Source organism: Dipodomys spectabilis, unplaced genomic scaffold, assembly GCF_019054845.1.
Source record: "Dipodomys spectabilis isolate Male_0828 unplaced genomic scaffold, ASM1905484v1 ptg000092l, whole genome shotgun sequence".
NCBI classification, from domain to species: domain Eukaryota; kingdom Metazoa; phylum Chordata; class Mammalia; order Rodentia; family Heteromyidae; genus Dipodomys; species Dipodomys spectabilis.
In genome coordinates, this window is record NW_024870769.1 from 252342 (window position 1) to 270580 (window position 18239).

Below are 18239 nucleotides of genomic sequence, written 5' to 3' on the forward strand. Positions count from 1 at the left end.
AATCTTTTTCAGGATCATTCATATTTCTAATTAAATAGATTTTTGTGGTTATTCATAGTTATTGTTGAAGTTGTGAATGGAATATCCTTTTCTTTTTGAATTGATTGTGTTGTGGATATAGAAGCAAACTTAATTTTTTTTTTTTTTTTTTTTTTTTATTGTAAAGCTACTATACAGAGGGTCACAGTTACATGAGTGAGGTTATGAGTACACTTCCTCTTGAACATTGTTACCCCCTCCATTGTTTTCCCCCTACCATCCCCTCCCTCCCTCCCTTCCCCGAGGTTCTTTTTTTTTTTTTTTTTTGATTGTGATTAAATGATTACATAATTTCAAAGTCACAAGTTCATTCTAACTTCCCTGGAGCAAATTGTCTACCACAGTCTGTAATATATAACAGTGTTCACATGTTATATACCATATTTGTGATCAGCAGCATGAGGATATTTAGTAGTGGTTCAACCAGATGAGCGGGAGTTCTTTGTTTCTTAAGTCCTGTTAGTTTTGTCGTATCACTAACCTTTTGGATTTAGCATCCACTTATGAGGGAGACCATGTACCGTTTGTCTCTTCGTTCTTGGCTTACCTCGCTCAACATGATTCCTTCTAGCTCCATCCATTTCCCTGCAAATGCCATTATTTTGTCATTTCTAATGGCTGCATAATATTCCATTGTGTATAGATACCACAATTTTTGGATCCATTCATCTGTGGTGGGGCACCTAGGTTGTTTCCATATCCTAGCTATTGCGAACAGTGCTGCAATAAACATAGAGGTGCACGTGTCCTTGTATATTGGTTCCTGTTGTTCAGGGTAGATGCCTAGAAGTGGTATGACTGGGTCGTAAGGGAGGTCAATCTTTAGCTTTCTAAGGACCCTCCAGACTGCTTTCCAAAGTGGTTGTATAAGTGTACATTCCCACCAGCAGTGTAATAGGGTTCCTCTTTCTCCACATCCCCTCCAGCATTTGTCGTTGGCTGATTTGTGGATGTGGGACATTCTGACTGGGGTGAGGTGGTATCTCAGGGTTGTCTTTATTTGCATTTCCTTCACCACCAGGGATGATGAACATTTCCTCATGTGTTTCTTTGCCATTTTTATTTCTTCATTTGAGAAGTCCCTCTTTAGTTCCCTTGCCCATTTAGTAATTGGTTTGTTAGGTTTGGGAGGGATTAGTTTCTTGAGTTCCCTGTATATACAGGATGTTAACCCCTTGTCTGATATATTGCTGGTAAATATTTTTTCCCAATTAGTTGGTTGTCTTTCTAGCTTAGTTGCGATAGATTTAGCTGTGCAGAAGCTTTTTATTTTAAGGTAGTCCCATTTGTCGAGTCTCTCTCCAACTTGTTGTGACCCTGGGACTCTGTTCAGGAAGTTCCTTCCTGTGCCTATTAGTTCAAGTGTCTCTCCTACTCTGTCCTGCAGTAGTTTCAGAGATTCAGGTTTAATGTTAAGGTCTTTAATCCATTTTGAGTTGATGTTGGTGCATGGTGATAGGCTGGGGTCCACTTTTAGTTTTCTGCATGTGGCTGCCCAGTTTTCCCAGCACCAGCGGTTGAAGAGGCTGTGTTTCTTCCATTGTATGTCTTTGGCTCCTTTGTCGAATATCAGCTGGCTGTAGGCCTGTGGATTTATATCTGGATCTTCTATTCTGTTCCATTGGTCTTCGGGTCTGTTTTTGTGCCAGTACCATGCTGTCTTTGTGATTATAGCTCTGTAGTAGAGTTTGAAGTTCGGCATGGATAGCCCTCCCATATTGTCTTTATCCCCTAGAATTGTTTTGGCTATTCTAGGTCTTTTGTTGTTCCATATAAATTTTTGGACTGTTTTCTGTATTTCAGTGATGTACATCATTGGGATTTTAATAGGAATTGCATTGAATTTGTATATTAATTTTGGAAGTATCACCATCTTTACTATATTAAGTCGGCCTATCCAGGAGCATGGGAGGTCTTTCCATTTCCTAGTGTCTTCTGCAATTTCTTTCTTTAACTTTTTATAGTTCTCATTAAATAGTTCTTTTACATCTTTGGTTAGGTTAATTCCTAAATATTTTATTTTTTGGGAGGTTATTGTGAATGGGGTTGCTCCCTTTATTTCCCTCTCTTCCTGTGCGTTATCAGTGTATAGGAAGGCAACTGATTTTTGTGGGTTTATTTTGTATCCTGCTATTTTGCCGAAGTGACTTATGATTTCTAAAAGTTTGGGGATGGAGTTTTTGGGATCGTGGAGGTATAGTATCATGTCGTCTGCAAAAAGGGATAGTTTCACTTCTTCTTTCCCTATGCGGATCCCTTTAATGTCTTTTTCTTGCCTTATTGCCCTGGCTAAGGGTTCTAGGACTATGTTGAAGAGGAGTGGAGACAGTGGACATCCTTGCCTTGTTCCTGTTTTTAGGAGGATTGGTTGTAGCTTTTCCCCATTAAGTATAATATTGGCTATTGGTCTGTCATAAATGGCTTTTATTGTTTTTAGAAATGTTCCTTCTATTCCTATTTTCTCCAGAGCTTTTAGCATGAATGAATGTTGAATTTTATCAAAGGCCTTTTCTGCATCTGTGGCGATAATCATGTGATTCTTGACCTTGGCTCTGTTGATATGCTGGATTACATTTATTGACTTACGTATGTTAAACCATCCCTGTGTCTCTGGGATGAAGCCTACCTGATCATAGTGTATTATTTTTTTTATGTGTTTCTGGATTCTGTTAGCTAGAATCTTGTTAAGGATCTTTGCATCTGTGTTCATCAAGGAGATTGGCCTGTAATTCTCCTTTTTGGTTGGGTCTTTGCCTGGTTTGGGGATGAGTGTGATATTGGCTTCGTAGAATGAGTTTGGGATAGCTCCCTCCTTCTCTGTTTCTCTGAAGAGCTTGAGGAGTATGGGTATTAGTTCTTCTTTAAAGGTCTTATAGAATTCTGCTGTGAATCCATCTGGTCCTGGGCTTTTTTTTGTTGGAAGACTTTTGATAGCTTCCTGTATCTCATTATAGGATATTGGCTTATTTAATTGGTTAACTTCTTCTTTGCTCAGTTTGGGTAACTTGTATTTCTCTAAAAATGCATCCATTTCCGCCAGATTTTCTTCCTTTAGAGAGTATAGCTTTTGAAAGTAGTCTGTTAGAATTGTTTGGATATCTTGGGTACGTGTTGTGATGTTTCCCGTGGCATCCCTAATCCTATTAATATGGGTTTCCTCTCTTCTTTTTTTAATTAATCTTGCCAACGGGCCATCAATTTTGTTTATTTTTTCAAAGAACCAGCTTTTTGTTTGGTTTATTTTGGTTATGGTTTTCTGATTTTCTAATTGGTTAATCTCTGCTCTCAATTTGGTTATCTGGCTTCGTCTAGTAGCTTTAGGTCCCATTTTTTCTTGTTTTTCTAGCTGTTTTAGTTGCAGCATGAGATTATTTACTTGGTCTGTCTCCATTCTCTTGATGTGGGCACTGAGGGCAATAAATTTGCCCCTCAGGACTGCTTTTGCTGTGTCCCACAAGTTTCTTTGTGAGGTGTTTTCATTTTCATTGAGTTCTAGGAAATGCTTTATTTCTTCTCTGATCTCTTCTGTTACCCAGGCCTTGTTAAGGAGTGTGCTGTTCAATTTCCATGTATTAGAGAAATTTCTGCGGTATGCTTTATTATTGAGAGCTAGCTTGATTCCACTGTGGTCAGATAGGATACAGGGGATTATGTCGATCCCTTTGTATTTGCTTAAGTTCCTTGAATGAACTATGATATGGTCTATTTTGGAGAAAGTTCCATGAGCTGCTGAGAAGAATGTGTACTGTGTTGTTTTAGGGTGAAATACTCGGTAGATGTCAGTTAATTCCGCTTGAAGTATGGCCTCACTTAATTCGGTAGCTTCTTTGCCAATCCTCTGGTTGGTAGACCTGTCCTTTGGTGAGAGTGGCGTGTTAAAGTCTCCTAGTATTATCGTATTGGGATCTATTTTATTCTGTAAGTTTGAGAGCATTTGTTTAACATATCTGGGTGCACCGATATTTGGGGCATATAAGTTGATGATGGTTATATCCTCCTCTTGGATTGTTCCCTTTATTAATATGTAATGTCCGTCCTTGTCTTTCTGTACTGATTTTAATGAAAAGTTTATTTTGTCAGATATCAGGATAGCTACACCTGCTTTCTTATTGGGGGAATTTGATTGGTAGATCCTTTTCCACCCCTTCACTCTGAGTTTGTTTGTATGTTTGGCTGAGAGGTGGGTCTCCTGAAGGCAACAGATGGATGGGTCTTGTTTTCTGATCCAGTCCTCAGTTCGTTTTCTTTTAATTGGCGAATTCAGCCCATTTATATTAAGAGAAAGTATAGAGAGATGCATTGTTGTCCCTGCCATTCCGTTTTCCTAAGTTTTTCTTCTTTCCTTTCCTCCTGTGCTTGCTCAGTTAGACTTTGAGTAATGCCTGTTTGGGGCAGGTCCCAGTTCCTGGTTGCTTTCTTCAGGTTGTGTCCCCCCTCTTAGAATTCTTTGTAATGCTGGCTTAATGTTTATGTATTCATTTAGTTTTTCTTTGCTATTAAAAGTTTTCAGTTCTCCATCGAATGTGAATGCTAGCTTTGCCGGGTATATCAGTCTGGGTTGGCAGTTATTGGCTCTCAGGGCTCGTATGGTGCTTTCCCAGGCTTTTCTTGCATTCATTGTTTGTGTGGAGAGATCTGCAGTGATTCTAATTTTTTTCCCGTTGTAGTATAGCTCCTTCTTCATTTTTGCTGCATGCAGGATTGTTTCCTTATTATTCAGATCCATCATTGTTACTATTATGTGCCTAGAAGTGTTTCTCCTGGGATCTTGCTTGTTGGGTGTTCGATAAGCTTTTGTGATGTAGTTAAGATGATCGTTTTTGAGGTGGGGAAAATTTTCATTGACTATCTTGTTAAATAGGTGTTGCATTCCCTTGCTCTGGAATTCCTCACCTTCGTCCACTCCGATTATGCGAAGGTTAAATTTTTTAGCATTATCTGCTTGCTCTTGAATTTCCCTTTGGTTTAATTTGAGTGATTTTTCCATATCTGTCACTTTTTGGTCCAGTTGGTGTATTCTGTCTTCTGTATCTGACACTCTACCTTCCATTTCATTCACTCTGTTGACCGTGGCTTCTATTGTGGTTTGCATGATGGAAATGGATCCCTTTATGGATTCAATGTTGGTTCTCAGAGTACTGATCTCACCTCTCAATGAGGTGATATCAGTATGCATTACCTCTAATTTGGCGTTTATCTCACTTCTTACTGAGGTTTGTGCAGCTTCTATTTTTGCATCCAATTTTTGTTTGATATCCTGTATATCTTTTGATAGTTCATCCTTGTGCTCTTTCAATTTCTGATCCATTTCTCGCTTTATTTCTTGAGTCATTGCCTCCAGCAACCCTTGGATGTAGTTTTTGTCTTCCATTCCTGCTTTGCTCCCACTGGGGCTCTCCCCTGCGTGGCTGCTGGCTTTTGAGGTGAGCTTGCTGTCCTGGGTAGTGGTAAACCTTGTGATTTTTCTCTGTGATTTTCGCATGGGGGTTCAGGAGACTGCTCTTCAATCTTGTTTTGGTGTGTCTGTCTTTGCTTGGTTGCTGATTCTCTATTGGTAGAGAGAGTCTGTGTCTGATCTGGATTCTGTTGGGAGCCTATTTCCAGCTGCTATTCACTTAGGATTCTCAGCTCTCTGCTGTAGCAATTCCCGCCTTTGGAAGGGTTGAGCAGCCTAGACTGCTTGTGTTTGCTCCTGCGGGTGCTCTTGGGAAGATCAGATGCTCTGGATGCACTCTCCCAAATACTGGAGTCTGCTATGGGCTCCTGATGTGTTTTTGTTTGTTTTGGGCTGGTTGTGGGCTTGAACTCTAGGTTTGGGTGCTGTCCCTCAGCTCTTCAGCTCAGGGCTGGCACCCTACCATTTGAGCCACAGCCCCACTTCTGACCCTTTTTGCTTTGTTCAGGCGCCGGTCCCCTGGCCTGGTTCCGGCCCCAGCCTGGAGCGCGCTCGTTAGGCCTGTGCTAATGTGTATACCACCTTGGTTATGCAGCCTGGAGGACACAGTTCAAATTTCTTCTACTGTTGGTAGTCTTGACCCAGGGGCACTGTTCCTGGCTTGAGCATTTAAGCTCCCTTCCCGGGGCGCTCTTGCTCTGGCCTGGCCAGCAGAGTGTGCTCCACCGGCTGGTGGGGCTCTCGAACAGTTCCCAGTTTTAGTGGGTCCTGTGGTCCGGGTGTTGGGGTAGGGAGTCTAGGTCAGGGTCTGGGGATTCCCTCCAGCTCTGGTCTCCCTTGATGGATTCCCTGTCCCCTGATGGGTACTCACCCTGTAGGTCGTCAGTTGTTGTTGCAGTCCGTCAGTTGTTGTTGCAGTCCGAGTTCAGTTGGGGTGGTTGCGGGCTGGGTTGGGCGGCCCCCCGCCGGGTCGTTGCGATCGCGACAGGTCCCTTTGTGGCGCTGCTGGTGCCGGGCGGCTTTGGCGGGATGGAGCCTCTCCGCTCCGGTGGAGAGTGATGGGTGGGGTGGGATCCTCCTGGAGACTCCCGGCTGGTAGGTTTCTCTGTTCCTGGCGATCCGCTGTTCTGCAATCCGGTACCTGGTGATCTGCAAGCAGCCCCCTGTGTCTCTGTGGCTCCGGCAGCCCCTGCCGGGCCGGCTGGCCGGCGGCTTGGCGCACTGCCGCGCGGCCAGTAAAGGTTGGGGGAGGGGTCTTCGCTCTTCTCTGTTCTGAAATTCTTCTTTTCCTCTCTTTCTTTTTTTGTTATTTTCCACCTCTGGTTTTTCTCTGAGTGTTCGTCTTTTTGTTGTTGTCGGTCTCTTGGGGAGATTAAAGGTTGGAACTCGAACTCTCTTTTTGGTTGGAGAGAGCTGTGGCGTTTCCCTACTGCCCCGTCGCCATCTTGAGAACTGCCCAAACTTAATTTTTTTCATGTTGAGCTTATGTTTGTTCATCTTGCTGAAGTGTAATGGTTGACTCTCTAGAATTCTCATTGTATATTTTTAACAAAATATTTTAAAGCCCTGTTACTTTTAAGCCATGCATGCATGCAGGCATGTGTGTATCCCAATCCTAGGGCTTGAACTCAGGGCCTGAGCTTTTGTGCCCTACCACTTGATCCACAGCTCCACTGTTGGCTAGTTTTTAGTGGTTATTTGGAGATAAAAATTTCACAGACTTTCCTGATCTGCCTGACTTCAAACCATGATCCTCAGATCTCCGCTTCCTGAGTACGTAGGATTTAAAGGCATTAGCCACCACCAGCACCCAACTAATTCTTTATTTTATATAGACCTATTACTTCTTCTCTTACTGAGTTGATTTAGATTTTTAGGAGGTATAGAATATTAGATTAGCATGAATCACTTATGTTTTAAACCACAGTGAAAATAACAGTTCTGGCTCTCTATGGCAGTCTCCATCTTTCTTTTTCCCTTGCTTACTCTCTTCTTCCCTTCCTCTGCCTCTTTGTTGAAGTACTGAGATCAAACCCAGATATTACACAGTCTAGGCAAACATTTTATACTTATTTACATCCCTAGCTCTATCAAATTTTTCTTTTTTGGTCTGTTTTAAAACTCTCACTGAATTTCTCTTATGTGTATCTTATTATTTCTAATGGAAATGTTCATGAATGTACTCATATGTATTCATGTAATTCCATAATCTATATAAAGCATATGCAAATGCTTTATGTATTTGAACAAGTAACCTAACTTTGAAGACTCAATTCTTTGGACATAAGAAATAAAAGTACTTTTGTTTAAGTTGCTCACTATTTATATAGTCATGTTATTTATCATAAGTGTTTGGAAATAACCTAAATGTTTAATAGTCAAGCAAAGGTTTTATAAGTTACGATATATATATATATTTTCATTTTTTATATATATTTTAAATTGTGAAAATACCATACAGAGGGGTTATAAAATTCTGTAAAAAATTTGAGTCTCAGATTTTACTGCTCTATTACCTTTAAAGGAAAATTTGCAAAAAACAGCTATTGTTTTAAACAGCCCAATGATGATGTTAAGTAATTCGCAGTCTAATGTCTTGCTGCCTGCCATGCAGCTGTCCTATTACACCTAGCACACTTTCCTTACTCAGAAAAAGAAAACAAGCAAAAAGAATAAGAAAGATTGCTTTGCTGTTCAGAGGGATGCTTGGAATACTTCTACCACCAGGAAGCATAGAAGAAAGAGAAAGAAGGTCCGTCCACAGTTTGCCCCACCATAATGTGGAGTTAATAATAGCAAGAAATTTTGAATTTTATTTTGAATTTTATTTTTTATTTTTGTTTTTTGGAGAGGTCATGCTGTGTATCACACTGGCCTTTAACTAGTAATCTTCCTTCCTTAGCCTCTCAAGTGCTAGAATTAAGGCATGGCTCATCCCACCCAGCTTAAAAATTACTTCATAAATAGGTTCAGTGAATTCAGAGAGGGATTTGAGACCAGAGTTTCAGAAGAGAGCGAGAGAGCAAACAGCTTTTTCCTATCAGACTTTCTGGTATCATTTAGCTAGAAACACATAATTTGTTTCTATAATGATTAATTTTTTTCACATTTTCACCAGCACTATAATTGACATAACAAGTATTTTAACATCTTTACTAACAGGTTTTGAATGTATCACTATACCCACAAACCACCGATTTTCCCTATATAATAGCTTTTCTGTTTGTTGTTTATCATAGTCCTGATTGAATTAAAACCATTTGTGGTCTCAATGAAGATTTTATTCTCTAGTCCATGCATGGGCCTGCATCCTGTGTACCACCTAATGACCTCTAAATTATTTGATATGTGATTGGACAGGTATCTGTGCTTTTTTCATGTTTCTCATTGGCTGCTTAAGGCAGTTTACCTGTACTGATAATTTTTTATGGTCCATGAATGATATTATAAATATCAAATGACCCCTGCAGAAAAAAAGGTGCTTATCCAATTCAGCATAATTTTTAAAAAGGAGTAATTAGGAGAAATTCCTCTACTCACAATTTTAACACAGTGACTACATATTCTAGCATATAAACTAATCTTGATTTATATGTCTAACAAACTCAGGCAAAACGCTTTCAGAAATAGAAAATAAATGGAGTCATACTTTTTCTTTGCATATATAATTCTTGAAGCACAATTTTTTAATTGAAATAGACAAAAAGCAATTATAATATACATTTACTGTATAGCTATACTATATAATCCATGGTAATATCATAATCATGATTATGGTTTAATCATTCACATTATGAGAGAATAGGGAATAGATGTGACTCAGAGATAATCTTATGAAATCTATTGGGAAGATGACCCAAAGGGATGACATAAGAATTAAGTTCTATAAAATGATGATAGACTTCTGCCTGACAAAGAGAAATGAAAATTTGATGGTAGAAGAATATGTTAGATTCCACTCATTATATTTAAGTCCCAAACTCAATCGAGCTCATAAAAGAAATAGTTTACTGGATATGGAATAGGAAGAGTAGAAGAGGAATGCCAGGAGATGAAGTTGTCAAAGTAAGCAATAGCTACATTAACAAAGCTTTATGTACTATGCTAGGAAATGTTGACTTCATTGTGAACACATGGAAGACTTAAGTACTAAAACTGGCATAAAGTGATAGGGAGCTACACTGATGAACAATAGGAAAGGAGAGAATGACATATTTGAGATATTTTGAAGAGGTAGTTGCAGTGGGGCATACTGATCAATATAATCAGTATATCTGGTACAAAGATTTGGATTTGGCTAAATGTGGGTTCAAATCCCAGCTGTGTCATATCTGTTATGTAGCCTAGGGTGTTTTGCTGACCTCTCAGGATTTTCTATTTCCCCATTATAGAATTAGGACAATAATTCTTAGCCCATAGAGAAGTGAGGAATTAATGAAGTAATACATGTGAAATATCCAATAAAGTACCTTACTGTGGATATAAAATGATAGCTACTATTGCTATGGGAGATGAAAGAGATGAAAAGGAACTGAGAAGGACTTTAAAATTTTTTATTTGGTCGAGAAAGACCTAGATTCAGAAAGTGAGTGGTTCTTAGATTGCCTATGAGCATTCTGGATGGAAATATTCCCTGGCACATGACAAGAAGAATGTGACACTCCTGAAAGACATTTGAACAGATGGTACAGACTTGGGAGACATTGTCTGTACATGACAATACATGTTATGATAGTAGATGAGATCTCTCACAAAGATGGTTTAAATGAGAAGTCAGCACCCTGGAGAGTAATGTAGGAATTTCAGAGCAGTAAAGATTGGCCAGGGCTTCTTAGAAGAAGTGGTCAAAGGAAGAGGAGAAACACTGATATGAGCAATATCAGTGAGGCACAGTGAGAAGAGAATTTCAGGAAGAATGGGATTAGCAGTTACTCAAGGGAGTGCTCGAGGGAGTTGGAGGAAAATCCAATGAAAAAGTATCTTTGGATTTACCAACAAGGAAATTATTACCCTGTCATGATTTTTAGCAGACTGATGTTATAGACACCTAATTTTAGTAGTTTGACTACAAAATGAGAGGTTAGAAATACAGTAAGTCAATCCAGATAAATCTTTAAGAATGTTACAAAAATTTAGATGTGAGTTGTATTTAAAAGTGGGAGGTCCAAGGGGCTGGGGGTTTAGCCCAGAGGAAAGGCGCCCGCCCGGTGCGCTCAAGGCCCTGGGTTCGGTCCTCAGCCCTGGAAAAAAAAGAAAGAAAGAAAGAAAAAAACTAAAAGTGGGAGGTCCAGGGGATGGGAGAATGAGCTACCAGTGAGCAGGTTCCTGGGCAGGTAGAAAGTTAGCAAACAGAGTTGAGTTTCAAGAGGGATGGATGTCAGATACAGCAAAGCATTGTTGTAATACTCATGAGAAAATGTACATTGAATGTGGCATTAAGGAGAAGTCTGTGAGCCAGGAACTGGGCCTTGTAGTGGAGTGCTTTGACTTCCAGACTTTACTCAGTGGGGAATCATTGACAATTTTTGAGCATGGAAGCTCTGTGATCAGAACAGCACTTCTTAATTTTTCTGGCAGCAGCATGTTTTTGTTCTTTTCTGGAAGGGTACGTTTGAGCCGGGAAAGGCATGAAATACCAAGGGCCAGGATTAGGGTAGTGTTCTTGGTAATAGAAAGACAACATAAATGTAAGCACTACTCTGCAGAAGCACCTTTTAACTCCAAAGTCCTTGGATTTAATGAATAATAGCTTAAAAAATACATTAAGATTTTGTGTAGAGTTAATAATAATATCTTAAGGATAGCATTTATGGAAATGAGCATTTATAAAAATGATTGGAAGATAATTTATTTGTTTTTATTTATCTGTTCACTTATTTATTTGGGATAGTAGGGATTGAACTCAGAGCCTGGCACTTCCTAGGCAGGCAGACAGGCAGCCACTTGACACATGCCTCTAGCCCCTGTTGGCCTTAGTTATTTTTGAGGTAGGTTCTCACTTTATGCTTGGGCCAGCCTAAGCTATAATCTTCTTACTTGTGCTCCTCTCTTTCTACATCTCTAGGGATGACAGATGTATACCACTGCATTCAGCCATTGTACTTCCCTGCAACTAGGTAATAATGTGTACCATCCATCAGGCCCACCCATTGGATGAGCTAGACTTGTGTAAATTTCTTTGTGCTCTGGGTCTCAATTCTTGGTTGAGCAGGATTTATGTTTAACTCTTTTTGTCCTGGGTCTCACTTCTCAATTTCTCCTCTTCCCCCATCTCTCCCTTTCAAGTAGGTAGGATTATAGGCTTAAGCCATCATATTTGACCTTTTTTGGGAGCTTTCATTTATTTATTATGTGTTTGGTATATCAGTGAGGATGTAGCCAAGCTTCCTGCCCAGACTTAATTTATAAACACTTTGGGGTGCTATCCAAGTGTACATAGCATATGACCTTCAGGGGAGAGCTCAAAACAGTATAATTTCTTAGAAAGACTATCTTACAGTCCAACAAAATAAACCCTAGGGAAATGAGTGCTCAAGAATGGAGAGGGAGATCAAGAGGGTGAAGGGAGGATAGAGAGAATGCAGTTATAAAATTTGATGCATGTTTTTCAAAACTAAGAAAATTGAGGGAAGGGATAGATTGAGAGGGATGAGGGAGGATGAGAGGTGTGACCTTGATCAAGATGCATTGTATTCATAAACTTCTTTATTGAATGGCAAATCCTGCTTTCATGGCACTTCACACTCAGAAGTGGATAAGGAAAAAAAAAAGAACATGGTAATTTAAGGCAAATGAGACAAAACTTAAGTAGTGATACAGAGATAGATAAAGAAGATTCAGGCTTGAGTTTTTTAGGGCCAGGTGAATATCAGGAACAATGATCAAGGAAAAGGCTAATACATGGTACAGGCTGAGAGCTTGGTAAAACTGAATCTAAATAGTACTTTCAGGTCTTAGTATAGCTTATTAGTAGCAATGTAAATCAATGGATGTTAGTATATTGAATTTGAGCTGTTCATGGGACATCTAGGTGAAGATGTTACCACTGTGAGGATTAAATATGTAAACTCAAATATAATTTTCCTTCTATTTATTGAAGAATTTGTCAAATTATTTAACCTTGAAAAAATAAGTGTTCATAATGTAGAGGGTTGGAGTTAGTTAAGGAAATGATCAAAGGGTGGGGAGGAATCTGTTGGATCAGAGAACCTTAAGCAGCCCTTTAACACAGCATAGGTCATGTTAAGTTAATAATGCAATTTGGAAGGGAAGATGAACTATTGAGTGAACAATTGCTGGAAAAAAAATGATTGAAAATACCTTATGACGTGAGGATGTAAGGAATACTTACCAACTTAGAAAAATACTTGGTCTCCCTAAGGATCACACTGTAAAGACTTTATAATGCTCATTCAGAACTGAGTATAGAGAGAGTATGTATAACACTGAGCTTTGGGTACCCAGCTGGTTTGAATAATTTGCTTTACCCAAGGTCATACTTACTGATCTTTTAAGTAACATTTGAAACTTATATGTGCTCAAAGGTGCATTGAAGCAACTTGATCTTCAGAAACAACTCTTTAAATTAGGTAGAGGACAGAAATTTTACCAAATTCAATGTGACTCCTTTTAGAGATGAGAAAACAGGATTTCCAAGTGTACAGTTATGAATTCACAACTTCTGATATCATTTACATTGCCTGGATATCACATCATGCCAACTCAAAGATGAACAAAAATATAAACTTTCATAAAAGAACTGAAATATATCTGTTTTTACTAAAGCAATGACAAGATACATATTTTTACATTTTGCAGGTTGTATATCCTCATATTTAACCAACTACAGATGAAAACTGTGTCATTATTCCTTTAGCAATACAGTATAACAACTAACAGAATTTATCATGTAGTACATATGTAGGCTGTTTAAAGTAGTGGGAGGATGTTGTGTATATTTTATATGCAAATAATTATGCCATTTTATGTAAGAGACTTAAACATCTACAGATTTTTGCTATCTGTATGTTGGGAGTGGGGAGATCATGAAAATAATTCCTGTAGATGGCTGTAATTTCATTTTAACTACAGGTGGCACCAAAAAGTTCAGAGTCCTGTGGATTTATAGAGAAGGTTGAGATTACTTTGACTAGGAAAACAAGAGGTTTAATTTTATTTAGAAAATAATGTATGTTCTATTTCCTTACTTAGTAATTTTTGCTGTCTTTACTTATTTGCTCCATATGTTTTAAGTGTTCCAAATGCAGTTTTAAAACAAGCCCTTTTATTTTATACCCTGCACCCGTGCATTTCTGGTAGCATATTTTATCCTTGTAGTACTAATGATAATAATATGTAGCATGTATGTTCTTTGTCATGGAATCAATAAATATTAATTTATTTATTTCTTATATCAAATCTCTGAGATAGGAACACTTCTTCATGAATTGATGTTTTCTGTTCATTCCATTCACCTACTTCATATTCACACACCCTATGGGGGATAAGTATGGGAAAAAGAGTGAGTGTAAGGCACAGCTAGTTGTACTTTAAGATACGATTATGCCATGCAGGATTTTTTTTAGTTATACATTAGTTTCTCATATTCCTCAATAAAGAAGCCAGGCTAGTATGTACTAACCTGAGAGATGAATGCTATAAAACACAGGCTATATATAATATTCCAGATGTCTTTTATTTTTCTAATGCTACCTATAATGTCATTGATAATTTTGCATATAAAAATCCACTTAGACCATGTATGACGATACATATCTGTAAACTCTTAACTAGGAATATTGAGGTAACTGGATTGAGAGTTGAACGGCCAGCCTAGTGAGACCCTCTTTCAAAAAAATAAAATATAAGACACTTAACTATGTGCATACTAAAAGAATGACTCAGAGATGTTTGCTTAAATAAAGATATTTAGCTGGGTGACAGTGGCTAGTAATCCTAGCTACTCAGGATGCTGAGATCTGAGGATCGCATTTTAAAGCCAGGCTGGGCAGGAACATCCATGAGAGTCTTATCTCCAGTTAGCCACCAGAAAATGAAGTGGCGCTGTGGCTCAGTTGGTAGAGTGCCTTGAGCTGAAGAGCTCAGGGACAGAGCCCAGGTCCAGAGTTCAAGATCCATGACCAAAATAAATAAATAAAGATATTTAGAAATGAAAAATATCCATACAACGTCATCTTTTGTTTAGCTTCCTTTAGACTCCTTCATTTTAATTGCTGTAAATGAGATATATTATTTACTGCAGACATGGTAATGATGCTTTATATTATGTAACATTTCCATCCTCAATCCCACTGTCTCATTTCTTATGCATACTTACAGCACTTTAGTGAGGTAAGTATGTGGCAAGTATCATGAATTTTATTTTCCAGATGGAGAAAAATCAAGTCACAAGTAAACTGATGTTTTTCTTTTATATAGTCTTATCAAGTAGAGAAAGAGGCAACCTAAGCTACTAAAGTAGGAATAGTGCATTTTAGGAAGTTTACTTTTGTATATTCCACCTATCATTAGAACAAGTTTGTTACCTTTAAATTGTCCACATGGAATTTTGTTTTGTCTATTCATAAGAATAGAAAACATTACACTGTTCTGTTTTTTCCTTCCTCGTTAGGTCAGCAGCAAGGACAAGATGGAGTGAAAGTCCAGCAAGCTACTATAGCTCCTGTAACGGTGGCAGTTGGAGGAATTGCTAATGCAACGATAGGTGCTGTTAGTCCTGACCAACTCACGCAAGTGCATTTGCAGCAAGGCCAGCAGACTTCCGATCAAGAGGTGCAACCTGGCAAGAGGCTTCGAAGAGTTGCTTGTTCGTGTCCTAATTGTAGGGAAGGAGAAGGAAGGTAAATACTCTGTTTTCAACTCTTCCTCTCTTGAAACCATAACGTCTTTTTCTACATACTTTGATTACTGATGCCTCATTCTTTTTTAGCCCTGAAGTTAAAATATAACTTTGTGAAGGAAGTTATGTTGAGCTATTCCAGAAGTGATTTGAGTACTCTATTTGTGCTTTTTACATTTTTGAAGTGGATTTCTTTTTTACTTATTTTACTAGCTACACATTTTAAACATAATTATGATATAAAACTAATTCGTATATCATCATTTACCTATTTGAAGCATATAATTTGGTGTTTTTAAAAGTACTCAGATTCTGGTGGCTCATGCCTGTAGTCCTAGCTATTCAGGCTGAAATCTGAGGATCAAGGTTCAAAATCAGCCCAGCAAGAAACTCTGAGACGTATCTCCAATTAATGCCACAGAAGCCAAGGTGGAGGTATGGTTCAAATGGTAGAGTGATATCCTTGAGCAAAAATGCTCAGAGTTGGTACCCAGGCCATGAATTTTAAGCCACGGACCAGCACATCTGTACTGAAAAACAACTTTTTAAACACATTTTTTGTATAACTAATCATAGGTCTCAACAATGTGTATATATTATGTATGTATATATGTATATACATACATATGCATACATAAATACATGTACACACATATATACATACATATACACATATGTATATATGTTTTCCAGTACCAGGGTTTGAATTCAAGACCTTGTGCTTACTTGGCTGCCACTATACCACTTAAAGTATACCTCCAACACTACTGTTAGGCTTGTTATTTTGTTATTTTATAGATAGTCTCATGGACTTTTCTGCCTGGGATGGCTTCAGACTATGAAGTTTAAGTGTCCTGAGTGTTTAAGCTTACAGGCTGGAGTCTCTGGCACTCAGCATGTGTATCTTCCTTTTTAAACTTAAATCTTAACATTTCTTCATATTATTAAGAAAGATAAGTGTTACTAATCTTTGTTTTCTGTCACCTTGTACATGTAACGTCTTCTTTTTTTTTTTTTAATGAGACAAGGTCTTGCTGTATTGCCTGTGGTATCTAGGCTGGCCTCAAATTTGGCAGTCTTCTGTCTAGCTGGTATTGGGCTGACATTGCCTCAGTGGTACAACATTTACCTAGCATATTTGAGACCCTGGGTTTAGTATTCCCATCACTTCTCCCTACAAAAGGTAGCTAGACTAGAGCTATAGTCACTTGGCATTGTACCTGGCTTAGAATTATGAACATTCTGAGATTTGCAGTTTTCTTATGAAAAAATTAATATCTATTCATTGCAAAAATTAAAGCATAGACAAAATTTAAAAATCCTATAATTCTACCATGGACAAATCACTATTGTACTACATTGTATCTCTGTTGAGACTGTTTAGTTGTTGTAGTTTTTTATGTGTCCTAAACTCAGAACAATACCTGCAGATGGGCCTGGACTTTGCCTTTATTCAGAACTATTCTTGGTGTGTTTTATTTGTTAACACATCTTGGTAATATTTATTTTGAACAAATTTGTTTGACTTTCATGAATTGTAAACTCTTATTTCCTCATATTATCTCTAGAACCACACAAGTGTCTCATTTGTTAGTGGCTTTGTTGGTCTTCTGAAAAGGATTGTTCTTGCTTGAAAAATTTCCCTTTTAGCTTTCTTTTTTCAAATTGTATTCATTTGTTTATTTATGTTATCTTTAATTGTACAAAGAGGTTTCTATTTAACCTGTCATTTTTTAAAAAATATGTTTTTTATTGAAAAAATAGTCTACAGAGGGCTTACAGTTACATGAGTAACTGTATCCTATTGAGCATTGTTACCTCCTCCTTTGTTTTTCCCTTACCATCCCTTCCCTACCCTTCTCCCCAACTCCTCTCCTCCTCCCCCCACAAGTTGTAAAGTTCATTTTCAACATAGTGTCTTGTACATCTCCTTGTTACAATGGGTCAACCTGTAACCCTATTTAAGCATTTTGTTTTTTCCCTTCCCCTCCCCAAATTAGAAAAGTGTATATACAAGATGCAGGGCACTGGAATCAAATACAGTGAAAAGAGGGGTTATACCATGGGGGAAAGAGCATACAAAAGAAACAAAAAAAAATCACATAGTACATTATAAGTATGTTAGAAACAATAGCAAGAAAGAAAAAACCACTTAGGTCCCCTGTCTTGGATTCATTTCACTTAACATCATCTTATATATTCATATTATATACATAGCTTTTGATCTTTTCTGCTTGTCCTAGACATATACTAGTTATTGCAAATAAGAGAAACCATGGGACCTATATTTCTTGGGGTGTGGCTTACTTTACTTAATATAATTTTTCCAAGTCTTTCCATTTCCTAACAAATGGGGCAATGCCATTCTTTCTGATGGAGGCATAGAATTCCATTTTATCTATATACCACATAACATGTCAGTTTTTGTTTTTGTTTTTTTTTTTTGGTTGGTCATGGGGCTTGAACTCGGCTTGGGCACTGTCCCTGCGCTCTTCAGCTCAAGGCGAGCACTCTACGGCTTGAGCCACAGCACCACTTCCTAGTTTTTTTTTTGTTTGTTTGTTTTTTATCAGTGTCATTGTTCCATCATTCTTCTCTATCTCTCCCAATCCCACCTACCCTCTCAAGTTACCTGGTTCCATTTTCACATATATTCATTGAGTATTATAATTTCATTTGCCCACCATTCCTGTCTGTGTTTATCTGTTCCTCACTGCCCCCGCCCTTTAAGTTCTACTCCCCTCAGGGAAAACATGTTTCAGTTCCCTGCTATTCCTTTTTTAAAGCTGTATGTTAATTGTTTAAAGAAAATACACCATTGGGATCTACCCCTGAATATACCATATTTTAGTGAGTTCGATTAGTATATGTGCATATGACCCAGTATATGCTTTCATGTATGTTTATATTTTATATCTAACTTCCACATGAGAGAAAATGTGTCCT

The 18239-nt window shown here is 38.1% G+C and overlaps 1 protein-coding gene across 2 annotated transcripts in view; it reads left to right on the plus strand.

Moving 5' to 3' along the window:
* Sp4 (Sp4 transcription factor) overlaps positions 1–18239 on the plus strand; it is an 86060-nt gene that overhangs the window by 44122 nt on the left and 23699 nt on the right. For both annotated transcript variants that reach the window (XM_042684932.1, XM_042684931.1), the window contains exon 4: positions 15066–15294. In XM_042684932.1, coding sequence (XP_042540866.1) covers positions 15066–15294 — 229 coding nt within the window. The remainder of the gene's footprint in view (positions 1–15065; positions 15295–18239) is intronic.